The following is a 16,761-nucleotide window of genomic DNA, read 5'->3' on the forward strand; positions in this document are numbered from 1 at the left end:
ATTAAAACTGTCTACGCACAAAGGTCTTTAATGCAGTCGATCACTCCTTTGTGTATATCTTTCGAAGCTACCCATTTCAATTCAAGTTCTGTATGCATTAGCAGATACACCCTTGAACAGAGCAAAATAAAAACAAAGCTATATGCCAGAGCTATGTGGCCATGGTAGCTGCCAGTCGTCTGAAAGAATCTAACCAATAGCCATCTCTGAACTTGTATACGCAGGTGTGAGTGACAAAAGAGGGTGCGAGCATGGAAAAGTCGCCGGGAAGGACTCACCAACTTTCACGCATTTTTGTGGGTTCTCTCTGCGTGTAGAAGTTACTGTTTGGCTCAGGCGTTCATGGCAACACAGTGCAGAGAGCTATGCTCTCCTCTGAAGATGTTTCGAGTCCCTTTAAGGAGGAGCTTAAGTCCAGTTTCCCCGATCCTTGTCTGAAGCCTGCTTGATCTCGCAATCCGAGTCTTAAACCAAAACAAGTGAAAACCAAAGTGCTAGCGCACGTAATTCACATTTGGCCTAACCACGCTAAATCTCCTGCCATTTTTTGCTTCCATTTATTACTATGCGGCCCTGCCTGAATACAGCAATCGCACCAGCAAAGTAAAGCCACGGCAGTCAGCACAGACCACTTTTTTTTTCTTTTTTAAAGGGACACTGAAATGATTTCGATGGGCATATTCTAGTGCAACAGGCCTGTAGAGGTGGTCTTTGCGGGTATTCGGGTCAAGTTTGAAAGCTCTGCGTGGACCCTGTAATTTAGAAATAATTTTTAAAAATTACTGCTCACAAGTCGCAACCATTTAGGGCGATACCTCACCTCATTGGTTGCAAGCTATTGCGAGCAGCGATTTTTAAAAATTATTTCTAAGTTATAGGGTCCACGCAGAGCCTTTAAACTTGACTCGAATACCCGCAAAGACCACCTCTACTATAGTCAGATAGAACTTAAATCTGCAGTAAAGCTCTGCCCATATTCAAGACCGCCACACAGAATTCTTTCACGACAAAAATGTAGCCCGTAGTTAACTTTTCTCATTACCTAAACAAGAAACTAATGACAAGAAGAAATCATAAGCTCTAGAATTTCGATACCTGCCTCATCTAATAAAGTCCACCATTAAAAAGCAGATTTCGTTGACTACTGTGACTGGCTAGCGGAATACAGGACGCCGCAGACAGTGGCCCAGTGTTAGCGACTGCTTATGGGGGTTTCACATCCCAAAGCGACTCAGGTTATGAGGGACGCTGTAGTGAAGGGCTCCGGAAATTTCAACCACCAGGGGTTCTTTTACGTGCACTGACATCGCACAGCACACGGGCCTCTAGAACTTCGCCTCCATCGCAATTATACCGCCGCGGCCGGGATCGAACCCGCGTCTTTCAGGCCGGCAGCCGAGCGCCATAACCACTCAGTCACCGCGGCGGCTGTGTTAGTGACTGCCGTTTTTTTTTTTTTTAAGTTGTATCCTACTATGGAATATACATGCCCATCGAAATCATTTCAGGTCCCTTTAAAATCTGAGTAGATGGACCATATTCTTGCCGAAGACTTACGTAAAGCCTAAGTATACGCCATCGGAAAACTGTATTTATTAAGGTGCAAGAAAACAATCATTTCTATGTCCAGTGCAGCATAGGCAGAGCCTGCCGCTCGTCCGTCATACAAGTTAACGAGAGGAGGAAAGGTCCCCTACCGTGAGCTTCGGCTGCTTTCCTCACCCAAGAAAATGATCCATAAGCTAGAAGAGGCAAAATGACTGGTACTGCCATCACTGGGTGTTTTCGCGAGCAAACTGTGGCAACATCTAGACAGTTTTGTTCACTCTGATCCTTTAGGGTATGCAACGCTGACCACCAGTCACAGTCCTTTTTGGTTTGGCTTTAACATTAAGTTTGAATCGAATGCCAGGAAAAAAAATTTCTATTCTTATGATTTCCAAAACAATAAATGCATCCTAGAGGCCTTACGAATGCCAGCATAGCCTGAAAAAGCCATTCGATCGATTTTTGCAGCGAACAGGTTCCAGGAGAGAAGTCCTGCTCATGTACACGTGTGCAATATTCTTGGAAGGTAAAATATTAAACCACTCAATGAAGTGAGTCAGGCTACAGCAAAAGTCGACTTTGGTAAAACTGAAAGATTTATTAACTTTCGGTTAACTTTACAACACGCAGCTCCACGGGAGCTCAACATATAGTACAGTGGCAATGCCACCCTAAAGTGTGCGGGGAGCAAGTGTTCCGCGTTTCGCCCCCAAATGTGACCAAAAATGCATGGTGCCCTCATTAAAAGCTCGAGTAAAAATGATTCACCAAAAACTGAAATATAAACAGAAAGCGCACTGGAAGAATGAAAATGACTTTAGGTCCAATGTAAAACAACTAAAATAGCCTACTGAGAGCGCTACAATTCAACAAAAAGAGTGAAGAGCACTTGTGGTTGAATCAGCACAGGCAGCAAAGCAGCACAAGGCGAAGGATTTTTTTACATCCAGGTGAACTACTGCTCGCTGCCTTGCCTTGCAATACCTCAAACCTGTACACAAATCACTACGGAGCTAAGAATCTGCAGAGTCGTGCCAAAACGATGCAAGACACCGTGGCAGTACACTTCTCTTAAGCAGCGCTGCGTGCAAAATTACATTCCAGTGCACTACTGCGCATTGCGTTCCTTCATCACTGCTCTGAGGAGCTGTACAAGGACTACTAAAGACCCAAAGCCTGCGAATGGGCGTCAAAAGGACACACAGACTTAGCAAGAACTGACTGAGATGTAGCCTGATAGGACATCTCTTGCATACCATTGTGCATTGGACCCAACGTGCATATTCGAAGCAGGACATATCATTTGGATCGAAATTGCTTTACAGCATTCCCAAAAGCACGTACATCCATTTGCAAGAGTGCGCAAGCAAAAATGAATTCCATGTGAATGCCTCAAGCTTCGCGAAGCTGGTGAAATAGCCAACAAGCTGGCAACTATGAAGTCTTCAAGATGAGTGTGATGGCTTATCGTAACCCTGCAAAAAAATTCCAAAAGGCTCCCTCTTACGATCTTTCTCGTAAACTTTCTCCTTCCGCGCTCAATACTGCACAGGAAAGTTCGATTTACATGGCCACAACCGTCCATGTTCACGGCTCACAACATTTGTCCGACGGCCATTCCGAAAAGACACTCCCAAATTCATATGAAAGACGGCGGTCACTAAAAGTCGATGTGCATGGATGGCTCATACTATTATCGGCGGAACATAAGAAAAAAATGTTCCAAGGCAGCATGTTGCACAGCCCAAGGCACACAAAGTGTGTGTGTGTATTCACAACGGGACGGAACAGGGGCCCACGAAAGTTTCTTTGTACACTGCACATGTCGGCTGGCTCGGCTCAGACAAGTTGCTTCACTTCTAGCAGCTGTGGGTGATTTTCGATGATGTTCAGCAGAATTCCGTCGATGTATGCTCGCAGCCGAACGTTGTCCTCTTTCTCGTGCTTGACTGTGTCAATCAGCTGCATGAAACAAAAGGCAAATGAGTATGTAACGGCAAGTTTCTCTCACAAAGATTAGTGTTTGAGTCCCACATTTAAATTCCAAAATTTAAATGGAGTTACACCACGCCACGCAACTGCACAGCTACAACATCCCTGTTTAGAAAAAGATGTCAGGTGCTAGTTGGTTCATTTTTGAAAAGCCATGAAGATCTGTGCAAACCAGACTACACACAGTAAGAACATGGGATGAATGAAACGTAAAACTGATCTACTCACAATCAGTTTGCTTGGTTTATATGGTTTATATAGATTTAACGTCCCAAAGCGAGTCAGGCTATGAGAGACGCCATAGTGAAGGGCTCCGGTAATTTCGACCACCTGGGGTTCTTTAACGTGCACCGACATCGCACAGTACACGGGCATCTAGAATTTCGCCTCCATTGAATTTCGACCGCCGCAGCCAGGATCGAACCCGCGTCTTTCAGGCCGGCAGCCGAGCGCCATAACCACTCAGCCACCGCAGCGGCTATCAGTTTGCATTTAACTGAATAAATCACTAAGTAGTGCATGTCTCGTGTTCTTACTGTGTATCTGCTGGGTCAAGAAAATCTTCACAATTTTTCAAAAAACCTCCTCCGTACATGCCTTCTTCATTTATTTTATATTTGTTCATCTCTAGCTTGAACATGCCTCAGAAAGTCTTGCTCTTCTTGTGGTACACTGTAGAAGACAAAGGAGATAGCTGCACAATAAGGTACAAGGTGAGACAAAAACACAACTAGGGAGGTGGCTAGAACCATTCACTTAAGCATCACTCATTTACTTACTTACACAGCAGCAGCATTCTGGCAAGAATAAAATGCATTTGCTCTGGCTGTGCTTTTACACAGCTATATGGAAATTTATTTCAAAGCCTTAAAGTGCACGTACCATATTTACACGATTGTAAGCCAACCTAATTTTTTAAATTTGAAAATCCGAAGTGGGGGGTCGACTTACAATCGAAACAAAACATGGCACCATAATTAAAGGAAAGCCAAATGAGATATCGGAGAAGCATGGTTGCATTTTTGCTGCATGGCTTGCGTGCATCACTCTTGGTGCTGGCCTTGAGCAGCTGCTATGTCAACGCGCAGAACCAGCACCCCCTCCCCGTGCTCGGCGGTCGATGGCGGCTGTCGATAAGCAGCAAACTATGCTATGCTATGGCGTTCCACTATATAAGTCAATCTTAAGAGACCGCCAAGTTTTTTTTGTTTTTTTTTTCTGACACGCTATATGGGGGGGGGTCGACTTACATTCGAGACAACTTCGTGTAAATACGGCAGTCAAGTTGCAGTCACACTTGGTGGTGAACAGCAAGCACATGAATTTAGCATTTTCCCATTGCGCTCGCAGTGTCCTGTCAAGGTGTGTGCTACCCTTACCCATCCTAGGAATGCACACGGGTAACATGGCACCGTAAGAGCACTGGAATGATGTGCGGTGAAATGAAAGGCACAGGTGCTGACTAATGCCTGAGTGTTGATTGTGTAAACCACAAACATATGTGAGGATGAAAGTAAATCCACAAGAAAGCGGTGAACAACACCAAATTAAAGTAATGAAAAGATAACATTTAAAAGTAGTCACCCGCTGAAGCTGCCAGCACACATCCTAACAATGCAGAGGTTAAACATGCTATTCCCTTAATAAGCAATACAGCTGATGGCACTAGTACGCTGACAAGTTTGATAAAATTCGTTGTTAAACCAAATGACGTCAATACATGCCCAGATGGCCTTGGCATAATCATGGGTTAGTGCCTTTCATATCCCCATCTACCACCCAGCCACTTTTTCGAACCTGGCCATGGCGGCAGCGTTTTGATGGAGGCGAAACGCAAAGGCACCTGCGTACTGTGCGATGTCAGTACATGTTAAAGATCCCCAGGTGGTCGAAATTATACCCGAGCCCTTCACTACAGCACCTCTTCCTTCCTTTCTTCTCTCAGTCCCTCCTTTATCCCTTCCCTTACGGCACAGTTCAGGTGTCCACCGAGATGCGAGACAGATACTGCGCCATTTTCTTCCCCAAAAAACCAATTTTCAAATTTTCACTTTTTACAATGAGAGCTGTTACTGGTGTGTGCCCCACTAAAGCAGGGGAACTGGACATGGCAGCATCGCCTCCCTGTGCTCGGGGCACGAGCTTCAAACGCTCTGCCGAAGCCACAGAGGGCAAGAGTCTGTCTAGAGGTTATAAGCAGTTGCAAGGAAAAGTGCAGCAGCAGTCTCACAGAGGGTGGACACCTGCACTGTACCATGAGCAGAGAAGTTTCAGTTTACGCAACAAGCGAAAACCTAGATTTTATTTCATCTTTCTTTAAACACTTCCACACTTCCTTCCTTCTTGTGAACTGCTTTCAGCCCGCATACATTTTGTGGCTCACGAAATAAACACTCAGCTGTTAGTCAGGACCTGCACCACCCATACCGCCTCCCATTTCAGGCCTGCCTTTCTGTCATGCCTAGCAACCAGCCAGCCTGTATAAACAACCTAGCAACAGTCGAGTGACACACACAGAAAGGAGGGCAAGCTGAGAACAGACCTTCTCCTTGGAGAGTTCCTCCAGGTTGCTGAACTCCGTCGCGAGGGAGGCGGCCCCATCAGGGCTACGGTGGCCCCCTCCTCCGGCGACAAGGCACTGGCCCTCGTGGACGTGCGAAGAGAGCAGCTGTGCTTGCAACTCCTCGTTGGCCTCGCGCAGGGCCCGGTTCTCCTCACGCACAGATTCCAGCTGGCCCTGGAGCTCCAGGCACCTGGGGGGCGCGCACACAAAAAAACAAATTGCCTGTAAGCACACTCCCTGTTACCATGGCGATTTGCTGTCACTCTTTATTGCTAACATACCCGCCTGCCTCGATTCCTATCTGTCATCATTTAATGGTCATGTATCTATGTAATATAGCAAGCCTCCTCAACGTCTGCTTCATTTTCACAAATGTGATGGTAAATTACTCCTGCATTTGCTGCGTCTTGCTTCGGAGCACACACAGAGTTCTGTTCTTGTTTCAGGAGAGGAATTTTAGAAGACGAAATATTCACTAGCTGTGATGTGTGTATGTAGGGCACGTTTTGGTAAACAGATGCACAAAAAGTTCGATTTCTAGTTGTGAACAAGCATGCGCTTATTGTGTTCTAGCTCAGTTATGCTCCACTGGAGTGAATGCAGTAAAACCTCGTTAATTCGGATCTCACGGGAGTAAAAAAGTTGTCCAAATTACCAGAATGTCGAATTATCGAATTAACAACAAAAATGGCACATTTACAATTCTTTTATTGCATACCTTCACTGAGAAGTCAGTGATGCTCGTTTGTTTTTTCGCGGATACCTGGGCGGAAAGGACTAGATTTCGTACGTGCGACAATCCATCCAGTGCGAGCATGTTGCATGAAGCACCATAGCAAAACTCCTCTAAAACAGCGAGAGCATTTGCGGCTTCTTTTATAGTACGATGCACCAGGAGTACATCACACGAGTTGTCTTCATCAGAAGCCTCACCTGCCACACCAAGGGCATCACTGATGATCTCGTCATCGTTCAACTGGCCAGCGACGACAACGCCGTCATCGATGGCAACATAGTCGGCGAGCGGAACTTCGGTGGGGAGCAGGCCAACGAATGCCCCGTCATCATCCTCCTCTTCTGGCGTTGCAGACTCCAGGCTTTCGGATGTTTCGGGCTGCACGAATCCACTGTGCCTAAAACAGTTCGACACCACTTCTGCCGGAGTGTTCGCCCCACGTGCGCCAAAATATGGATCGCACTCGGAAGCGTGATGTACTGCTGCTTCCGCTCCATGCAGAGAAGCATTCGTTCAAGCACTTGCTTGCAGTACCTTTTCTTCACGTACTGGATAACTCCCTTGTCCATCGATTGAAGAGCAGTGGTAGTGTTGGGAGGAAGGAACACTAGCCGGATCGCCTTCAAATTCACAACATTGCAGTGTGCGGTGCAATTACCCACTATGAAAAGCACCTTGCGTTTCTTGGCATTGAAGCACCGATCCAGCTCCTGCAACCAGGAACGAAGTGTCTCCGATGTCATCCATGCTTTCCGGTTTGCACGGTACTTGACGGGAAGTCGCTTGATGTTGTTAAAACATCTCGTTTTCAGAGCCTTCTCGATGACGAGAATTGGAAGGCGCTCCGTGCCCGTCATGTTTGCTGCCAACAGCACTGTCACCCACTCCTTAATCCTTTTACCGCCAGTGCACGGGTCCCCCTTGAATGCTACTGTTTTATCTGGTACCGCTTTGAAGAAGAGTGCCGTTTCGTCGGCATTAAAGACATCGTTGGCGTCGTAGGATGCCATGTGCTTTTAAGGTGGACGTTTTGCCAATCTCTTACCACTTCTTCATCCACCTCACCCCTCTCCCCGCACACGGTCCATGCCGGTCTTTAAAACGCGCAAACCAACCCTCTAATGCCTTGAATGAATCAATATTCATTCGGAGGGCATAGGTCTCTGCTCGCGCGCAGATAAGTGGTCCACTCAACGGCAGCTTCGAGTCATGTGCAGCGGCAATCCACCGCAGCAATGCTTCGACGGCTGGGTGGGCTGCGGTTCGTAGACTCTTCCGACCGGCATGAAATTTCTCGTTCTCAAAGGCTTCCAGTATTTGAGCCTCATTCTTCACGTGTGTCGGTAGCATGCTTCTTTTCACATCGAACTGGCGCATAACTTCTTCTCTGGAAGCGCCGTCTTTCAGTGCCTTGAGGATTTTCACTTTGGTTAATAAGTCCTTGGCCTCATACTCTGCGCGCTTTGCCGGTAACTGCCATCGTAATAAAGAGCACCACCACCTCACGCACTGACACAACACACCACACCTCGTAAAGAAAACACAATATGACCGCTCTGACCGCACGTGGATTGCCTGTTCTCGTCTGTCAACACCTGAAAAGTGACTGCAGTAGTGATGTGTTTCCGGAATGGCGAGCGGTGTCAGCAGTTTCCAGTGATGGCGATGACACTTGGACGATGATGATGATGATAATCTGAACGTATAGCAGCGCCACCTTTCGTACGCTTTTGGAAAGGAAAGCGATTCCCGGCATTTCCGGCCAACGTTGTGTCTGGCCCTTGAAAAATGATGACAGTAGCGATGCGTGCTTAAAAACTCGTTTCAGTTGTATACCAGTGCCGTTCTTGGCTTGCCTCTAGTCCGAATTAACCAGTGCGCGCACAATTTTGCGCCGAATTAGCAAAGGTTTGCTGCCATAGGGCTATGCACATTTCTGAAGGTAGGGAGTGGGGACGCCGAATTGTCCGAATTTCCAAATTAACTGGGCAAATTTAACGATGTTTCACTGTAACACTGTATTTGGTTTTTTTGCTTGGTTTATTCCCACACTACTTACTCCAGTTTGGAAAGCACTCAAGACGACAATACATTTTGTACCGGACACACTGCAATTCTTCTAAGCTTATATTTCACTTCCAAATATGCAACTGCCATTCCTGATAAAATGATAAGCAACCAGATTCAACACTGTTGGAATAAATACGACAATAGTGACACAATGCTTCCAAGCTTGTTTGTTTCCCTGATCTAGCACAAGTGCAAAAATCTACCAGAACAGCCATTTGTCTCCAAGCAAAACCAATTTGTATTTATACATAAGCAATTGCCCGCAAGTTACTCCATGACCATCACAAGTCTCTCCAGGACTTGCAGGAGAAAGCCTTTTTGCATGCACAGCCAATTTCCTATGCACAGACTTACCTGAAAACGCTACACTAAGCTTGCATCCTGGTACAAAAGGGGAAACATTCTCAGTCTGAAACAACTATACAAGAAATAAGCTGCATGTGACAATGGTGCATTTCCCTACACAGTCCCAGCCAACGATGTGCATCAAACAATGTAAACCAGTGGTCTCAAACTCTTCTCATAAGGAGGCTCAAATGCCACACTGAGAGTTTTGTCTTCCATCTGCCAGAGGCAGAAATGGAAAAGGGAAGAGGGCTACGTACCCCTCACGCCATCTAAAACCGCTTCAATATGTTGCCGAGGTAGGCAGTTATATACTAGACCAAGATTTCCTTACAAAGCATGTCTAGCCGCCGACAATAAAGTAAGATATAGTAAACATCCAGATGGTGTTGAAGTGAAAGTGCGGATATGGTAGAACGAACCTGACTGTCACGCAGGTTGCTTCCGTTGTATCCGAAGTTCGTAGTAAGTGGACTTGCCCTACTATGCCCAAAACATACAGTCAAACAAGTGTGGCGTTTATTTCTTTATCTAAGTCTGTGCTGCACATCTGTTTCTTCAAAGCAGGCCCCATCAAGCTGCTTTCTAAGCTCTCCAGCATGGTCATGTGCTCCCGGCAGAGACCCTTGCTGCAGATGAGCCACTTTAGGGACAATAATACCGATAGCGATTCAGGTGCTCACAGTGAGAGGGCCCTGAAAGGGTCGAAAGGCACGAGCCCTAACCGCCTCCAAGAGTCTCGAATCATTCTGCGCAAAATGGGAACGCTTGAAAAGGAAAAACTGGGAAAAAAACTAAAGCTAACTCATTACTGTTGCATTAATTCCATTGATCACCCCCAGATATTTTACACTGAGCCTATGGAAAGTTGTGCAGCATCACCTGCACTGTTCAGCTCATCAGGCGAATTAAATTAACAGGGGCTTCTCAAGGACTCCATACTGAGCATCATATACTGAAGCGAAGAAAAGCTAGCCTTGCCTGGCAGGCAGCAGGTCGAGCAGAGATGGGCTGCGGGGCCGGCCATCGCGGTCGGTACGCAGCCGCCGCAACTCCTCAAGCTCACGGCCCACTTCCTGGAGCAGCTGCGCTTGCAACGTGCGCTGGGCCTGGGACTCCTCGCGTTCACGCCGGCACATTTCCTGAAATGGGCCGAACAGCGCTCACTTTAGGACAGAAGGGTACATAACAAGCAACACTGCATATACATCAACACGGTCATCAACAGCCGTCACGCGCGACTCGACAGCACTGGCTGGAATTGCACACTGTTGTCCCCATGCTGCTCACAACAGTGTGGCTCACTGTTTCCAAGCTCCAAGGCATCAATTTCCTGCAGCACTGCATAAATCTGTACCATGGTGTGCAATATCTAGCGTGCCATTCACCGGCACCATTATCGTCACTCGATTTGTTGTCCCGGACTGTCCAGCACTCCTGTCTGCTATTCGCCTTGCCAAAACAGCTTTGCCCACCAAAGTGGCTGCTCTTAAACAAATTCTTTTACTGACCATTAGTTACCCAGAGAGAGGGGGGGGGGGGGAATCAAGGGGCTCTTCTCACTTGCACTTTCATATCAGAACAGCAAACAATGCAGTGTGCACTATTTGGAGCCATGTTGAGGTAGGGTCATTGCTTTGTTTTCTTAAAGAAATATGACTGTGTCACCCAGTGAATAAAGAAACTCCTATATTGTACAATGCCGCTTCTGGTGCACATGGTGCACTGCTGCGAGTGCTTCAGATTTCCATTTATTCGGCCTCCGCTCATCATCCGCTTCTGTGTGATGTCGATCGAAGAACGCCCTGCGGCGAGCAGTGGCGGGCAATAGTTGACACAAACAACAGCCTAGCATGCGATAATTTTCAGTGTCACGACAACGGCAAGAGTCTTCTCAATCTGCCAAACAAGATGGACCCAGGGTTCCACTGGGGCACAATGGAGCTTGCTTCCCATATGCAAGCAGCCCCAAGCTGCCAAAGAATAGTTCAAGGCTCGAAAAATCAAAGTGACCGTATGCTTATTTACTAAGTGCAGTTATATTACACTTCGTAACAAATTTTCTTGGCAGAGAAGAGAAAGGTACAGGGGTGCAGCGTCTGTGTGACTCGGCCAATAGTTTGGCCACAGGACAGCCACCTGGCGTGGTGCTCGGTGCACCTTTGCTTCGCTCCATTGATGGCGTAGCTAGCACAGTCAATGGAAGCTGCGTGTAACGGGACATAACTAAAAAATTTGTTGTCATCATAAAAGCTTTTGCTGTGACTCTCTAGCACTGTAAATGTGCAGTTATAGTAGACAGAGGCCCCAAACGACCGGTGTTACATGTACACTATGTTTTAAGAGAACTTAACTGCAACCGGGGGCTGCATCCGTTGCACTGAACAAAAGGACGCGTTCCAGTCCTGCAGCTTTGGCTTCACTGCCAAAAAAATGTCACAAAGCACAGTGTGAACATTTTCAGCTGAATACTTTGCATACTGTTACTCTGGTCGCTTCACAGTTTCTTCACACCAAGGCAAGTGAATGTCGCACAACCAAGCGAAGGTGCGCCACAGTAACAGCCTAGCCTCACTCCCCACTGGTAGCACTTCAATGTCGCAAATTGCGCCACCTGCATCAAGAGTGCAGATACTACAAACTACATTCGCAAATGGTTTTTCTGGAAAAAAAAAAAAATCACTTGAAATGTGTTTAACATGTGCTGAACAGGCTCTCAAGACAGTGGTCTTCACGTCTTCGAAGCTAGGAGCACGGTGTTTATCCATCACCGTTAACATCCATTTATCTAACCCTGAGTGACTTTTTCCCTCATATACCTGCAGGCGCTGATGCTCCTCGCGTAGCTGTGACAGCTGTGCCTGGCTCTGGTCAAGCTGCTCCAGGGCCTGCTCCTTCTCGACCTTGAGTCGCTCTGCGAGGGTGCGCAGCCGCAAAGCCTCCTCCTGCAAGGCCCGCTGCTCCTGCTGCAGCGACCGCAGCTGCGCCCCACATCGCTCCAGCTCCAGGGCGCTCTCCCGCTCCTGCCGACTCTGTAGGGGGCAAGGAAAAATGTGCCACCCACTTAATTCTTTGCTGTTCCAGAATCGGAGGAAGATACGGGACACCAAGCGTGCAGGTACCGGCAGAATTGCAAGCAACACAGGTGTTGCAAACATGCTGAATCCCCTAGCAAGCAGTGCAGCACAGATGGTTCGATTTTAAGCTGTAGCCTGCACAAGTCAGCACAACGCTGGCTTTTCAGTTCGCATCACGATTTCTCTTCCTTCCTTGCTTGACTCGGGCATTTTTTTCATCATGAATACAGAAACTAAAGCCAGAATAAGCGTCCACAAGCCTGATGCAAAACCTTTCCTGCGTGTGCAGCTCAACACGTTAGCATCCTAGACATATAGTCCCATTTGTAAACACAATTTGCTTGTGTGCAGGTTACTGAATTCTTAAATGGCATAAGTCATAAACTCCTAAATGGCACATGCTTTAAGCAATTGAGAGATCATGTTTCAAATGATGCTGAACAAAAAACACGGCAAAAGAATGATGCCCAAAATGTCATCCAACAGGTAGACCACACTCGGATCAATAGCACGCACAGGTTGTTCATCAGCTGCACGTGACTGTTCTCATAAGTTCACATCTTGCCTGTTTGCTGGCAGCAGCGGTATTTACTTCCTCAGTGTGACTGCTGCTGGTTCTGTCCTACCACAGCAAAAGCCACAGACGGTTTATAAGAGCTGACAGATAATATCTGTCTACAGCATTACATGCCCCTGTATTCATGTCAATGAGAACACTTGTGCATTCCAACACTAGCAAAATACACTACAATCTCGCACATAACTTGGCATCAAAATTATAAATTGGGCTAATCCTAACGGTATCTCTTCAGAGCATAGCTGTATGTCACAGCATTGCCCCCCACCAAAAGTGTGAATGGCCCAGCCAGCCTTGATGCCGGTGTTTCCTCGATACTGCAGTGCCAGGTATTGCAACTTGCTCACTTCGGCTGTAACTATTCACAACCTCTTTTAGTGCATACTGTACTGTTAGGCGAGAATGACACACGAACACGCATGTGCCATGCTTTTCAACTTTGCAGCAAGGTATTCCTGTGCAATTGATTTATAAATATGTTCTTCAGCAAAGCGTTTACCCAGAAACTAGAATCAGGCTAGCTTTATACTCCAGCTGAAAATACGCAGGTAAAATATTTAGTTTTGTTCACAGCTGCTGTTTGAGCTTCATTCTGAGCTGACTGTACAACAAAGCTTTGTACATTTTTAATTTTATGTTTGCAAACGGGCGTTGGAACACTGCACTGAATTGAACCAACCATTCTGATTTGCAAAAGGACCAAAGCAGTCCATGGATGCCAGTTCCAAAAACATGCGTGAAGTTAAACGCAACCGTTAAAATTAATAAAAACAGTTGTCATCATTTCAGTGCGGTGATGGCAATGGCTGAGGTGAAATTATTTGTTGACCCAAAGAGCCTCTCAATTACACCATAGTGGAGAGGCTCAGATCCCCGTCAGGTGGCCATGAGCCCTTGGCACTCAGCGACCCCTACGGCTCGTCTCACTACCCGGAGTTGTCTCTCCGGAACGGGGCTGAGGAACACGGCCTAACCTTGAAAAAAAAATTATTTCTCTTCAGCGCGACAACCTCACAGATGATGAAAAGTGATAATGAAACTAAATCATGGCATGTAATCATAGGCTGGATATTAATTTTGTGCTCCGAGTCACAGTGGGCAATACTGCGTTTGAATGTGCCATCCTGTAAATTTTACGTGTATCCAACCTCCTACGAGACAAAAAAAAAATGTGCTTGCCAGTTTTGATACACAGAGAAGTAGTAAGCATGTAATGCTTTCGAGGTGGCCACTGATCTGTCATGTTTCCTTGCATTACGCAAAGATATGTGCAGCGTAGCTGCCACTTTCTTGCATTCCAAAATGCTGCTTAGCTGTGCCACATCCAACATCACGTTTGAGCTCGTATCAAAGCTGGATCAGCTGTATTTTTCCTAGGCTCAGTTGTCGATGGCAGTCTTCGAAAACCTGTGGAAAGGCTGCCCTCGGCCGCTTTATGCTCCCAGTGCCAACGACCACCACCAGGTGTCTGCCTCCTCTCACCAGAGCATCCTTGAGCCTCCTCTCCTCCTCATGGGCACGTTCTTCCGACCGAACCTCCAGCTCTCGTATCTGCTCTTCCAGGTTGTGTATCCTGCAGCAGCCAACACGCACACACAATCAGTTTGGCAGTTCTAAATGCAGGGTCAATGCCAACAACCGGCACATGTGAACAAAGAAAGCAAGCGATGGGGGGAAAAAAAAATCACTGGCGCAGAACAGTGCTGCAGGCATCAATGAACGCACAAGTTACTAAATAGGATAACTTTTTACTGTTTTGTCGAGTTGTTTTCTGAGAGCGGTAAACCAAGGGCCAGCCATAAAAGTTGATTTTGTAACCTGGTAACCTAGCAAACGTGACAGAAAAAGCGCATAGAAACGGGACAAGAAACAACACACACAATGCGTAGGACAGCTGAGCATTTATTCTGCAAACAGCGAAATCAATGATAAAATATGGATGTGGGGGAAAAAAAAAAAGACACAGGGCTCAATGTTTGTTCCTTTTCACCTTGTCTCAGGTTTTTCTGTTTGCTGAATAAACATTCATCTCTTGTGCAGTTTCTGCGCGATGTTTAGTGTTTACCATCTAGCCCAACTCTTGAATGTTAAGGTCAATGAGTATGCAATACTTGGGACATACACCCCTGTGAGCTCTGGCATCATGTAATGGCAGTGCCCATAATTTCTTTACCGACATTTTAATGCATACAAGCGAAGGCCTATGGGGCACGACTTTTGCCACTGGCACGACTGAAGACCTCTGCGGAGAGCTGAACAGCAACTTTCTTTCTCCGTGACACAGAGCATAGTGCATGCTATGTTTTAAGAAGTATTAATAATGTTATTATCAGCCATCATTTTATAAGCAAAGAAAGCAAACAAACATGAAAGCGGCAAGCATCTACTTTAAATATTCCTTCGTGATGTATGACAGCTATGGCAATATGTCCTTCCCCAAGGAAGATCTTTTTTGTGTGTGTGTGAAAGCCTGGTGAGGCAAAGCTGTCAAACACCTATGTTAAGGAAGTTAAAGCTCAAATCGACACAACTGCATTCCTTGTTCGATTTCAAAATACCAGACTTCACACTAAAAATGCACAAACACACTTAAAACAGCACAAGCTGACAACTTGAGGCATGCCACGAACCATTCCTCTGTCCAGATTCTGAACCAAAATTACTTTTTCTTACACAATTAACCAGATATAAGGTGTATGCATTGTTCTGACATGCCAGAGTGCACACGAAAAGAGTGTGCCATCTTCCTTTTCATGTAAGGTAAGTGGTAAAAAGATTATTAAAACATTTCTTTCCTTAATTCCATGGAAATTAACAACTTTCAATCGAAACAGATGGTATTTCTTGCTCATATTTTGATTAATTTTGCATGTAGCTGCGAGAAAATCCGTTCGCCAAAGTTTGAGAACCAAGTAAGCGAAATCCTAACCACTATTTCCCGTCGGCCTAGACAAATCGTTCCGGTAATCACCACCGCTAGCAACAGGGGGAGCTACATGACATACAAATCAGCGGCTGCAAGCAGACGACGCCGCGTGTGAGCGATCGTCACTAATTCACGAGTAACGGTCGTCCTCTCCCATAAATAAACGCAGCTACCGCTCGCAAGAACACGGACAACGTTGAGCAACCGTACCTTAACGCCGCCACCACGCCCAGCAGACGAAAACGTGGGCGCCGGCGGTGGCAAAGTTTAGGCCTAGGCCACCAGGACTCCGCAGAGACCGCAGTCGATCGGCGCAGGACCGCCGTAATCGTTATCGACGCCCGATGCAGCGACAAGGGCCCGCAGCACTTAGAAGCAGCTCGCCGCCCGCGATAAACACGCACACTCGCTCGACGCTTTCACTTCGTCGTCGACACGCACGAAACGCCCGAGCGCTGCTGCCGCGCACAACCGGAATCGAAACCACTCCCGTACTAGTCGGGTGGGTCACCGCCGCTTGCGTGGCAGGCAGTCACCCGCCGGACCGCTCCAGTCCCACTGCGCGTTGCGGCTGTTCCTCGCCGCGCCGCGGACGAGACCAGCTGGAGTGGCCGACGCACGAAAAGAAAAAAAAAGCGAGAAACAAGAACGTTGCCCCGGGAAACGCGCGCCAGCTCCCACACACGGCGACGACGACAGGCACCCCCTCGCGCTCGGGTCGGGTCCGCCGACGACCGACCGGCGAGGTCGACGTCGACAAAAGAACTGCTCGCCGACCTCTCTCTTTCGCTCACCCGTAGACCGCGACGCCACGAGCCCGTTGCGCCAGGCCTTTTTGGCGCGCTTGTTTTTGCTGCCTTCAACGCTTCTGCGAACTCTCCCGGAGTTTTTTTTTTCGGTTCGCCCGCTCGAGTATGCACGAGAGAG

General features: G+C 47.1%; 1 protein-coding gene across 1 annotated transcript in view; it reads right to left on the bottom strand.

Moving 5' to 3' along the window:
* Positions 1–2,121: 2,121 nt before the first annotated feature.
* The window catches only part of LOC144101668 (rab11 family-interacting protein 4A-like), a gene marked incomplete in the record, with an annotated part of 177,424 nt that continues 162,784 nt past the window's right edge, over positions 2,122–16,761 (bottom strand). The window contains 5 exon segments of the mRNA XM_077634804.1: positions 2,122–3,510; positions 6,083–6,293; positions 10,236–10,396; positions 12,074–12,286; positions 14,391–14,481. Of these exon segments, the coding sequence (XP_077490930.1) occupies positions 3,388–3,510; positions 6,083–6,293; positions 10,236–10,396; positions 12,074–12,286; positions 14,391–14,481 (799 nt within the window).

Source organism: Amblyomma americanum, chromosome 8, assembly GCF_052857255.1.
Source record: "Amblyomma americanum isolate KBUSLIRL-KWMA chromosome 8, ASM5285725v1, whole genome shotgun sequence".
NCBI lineage: Eukaryota > Metazoa > Arthropoda > Arachnida > Ixodida > Ixodidae > Amblyomma > Amblyomma americanum.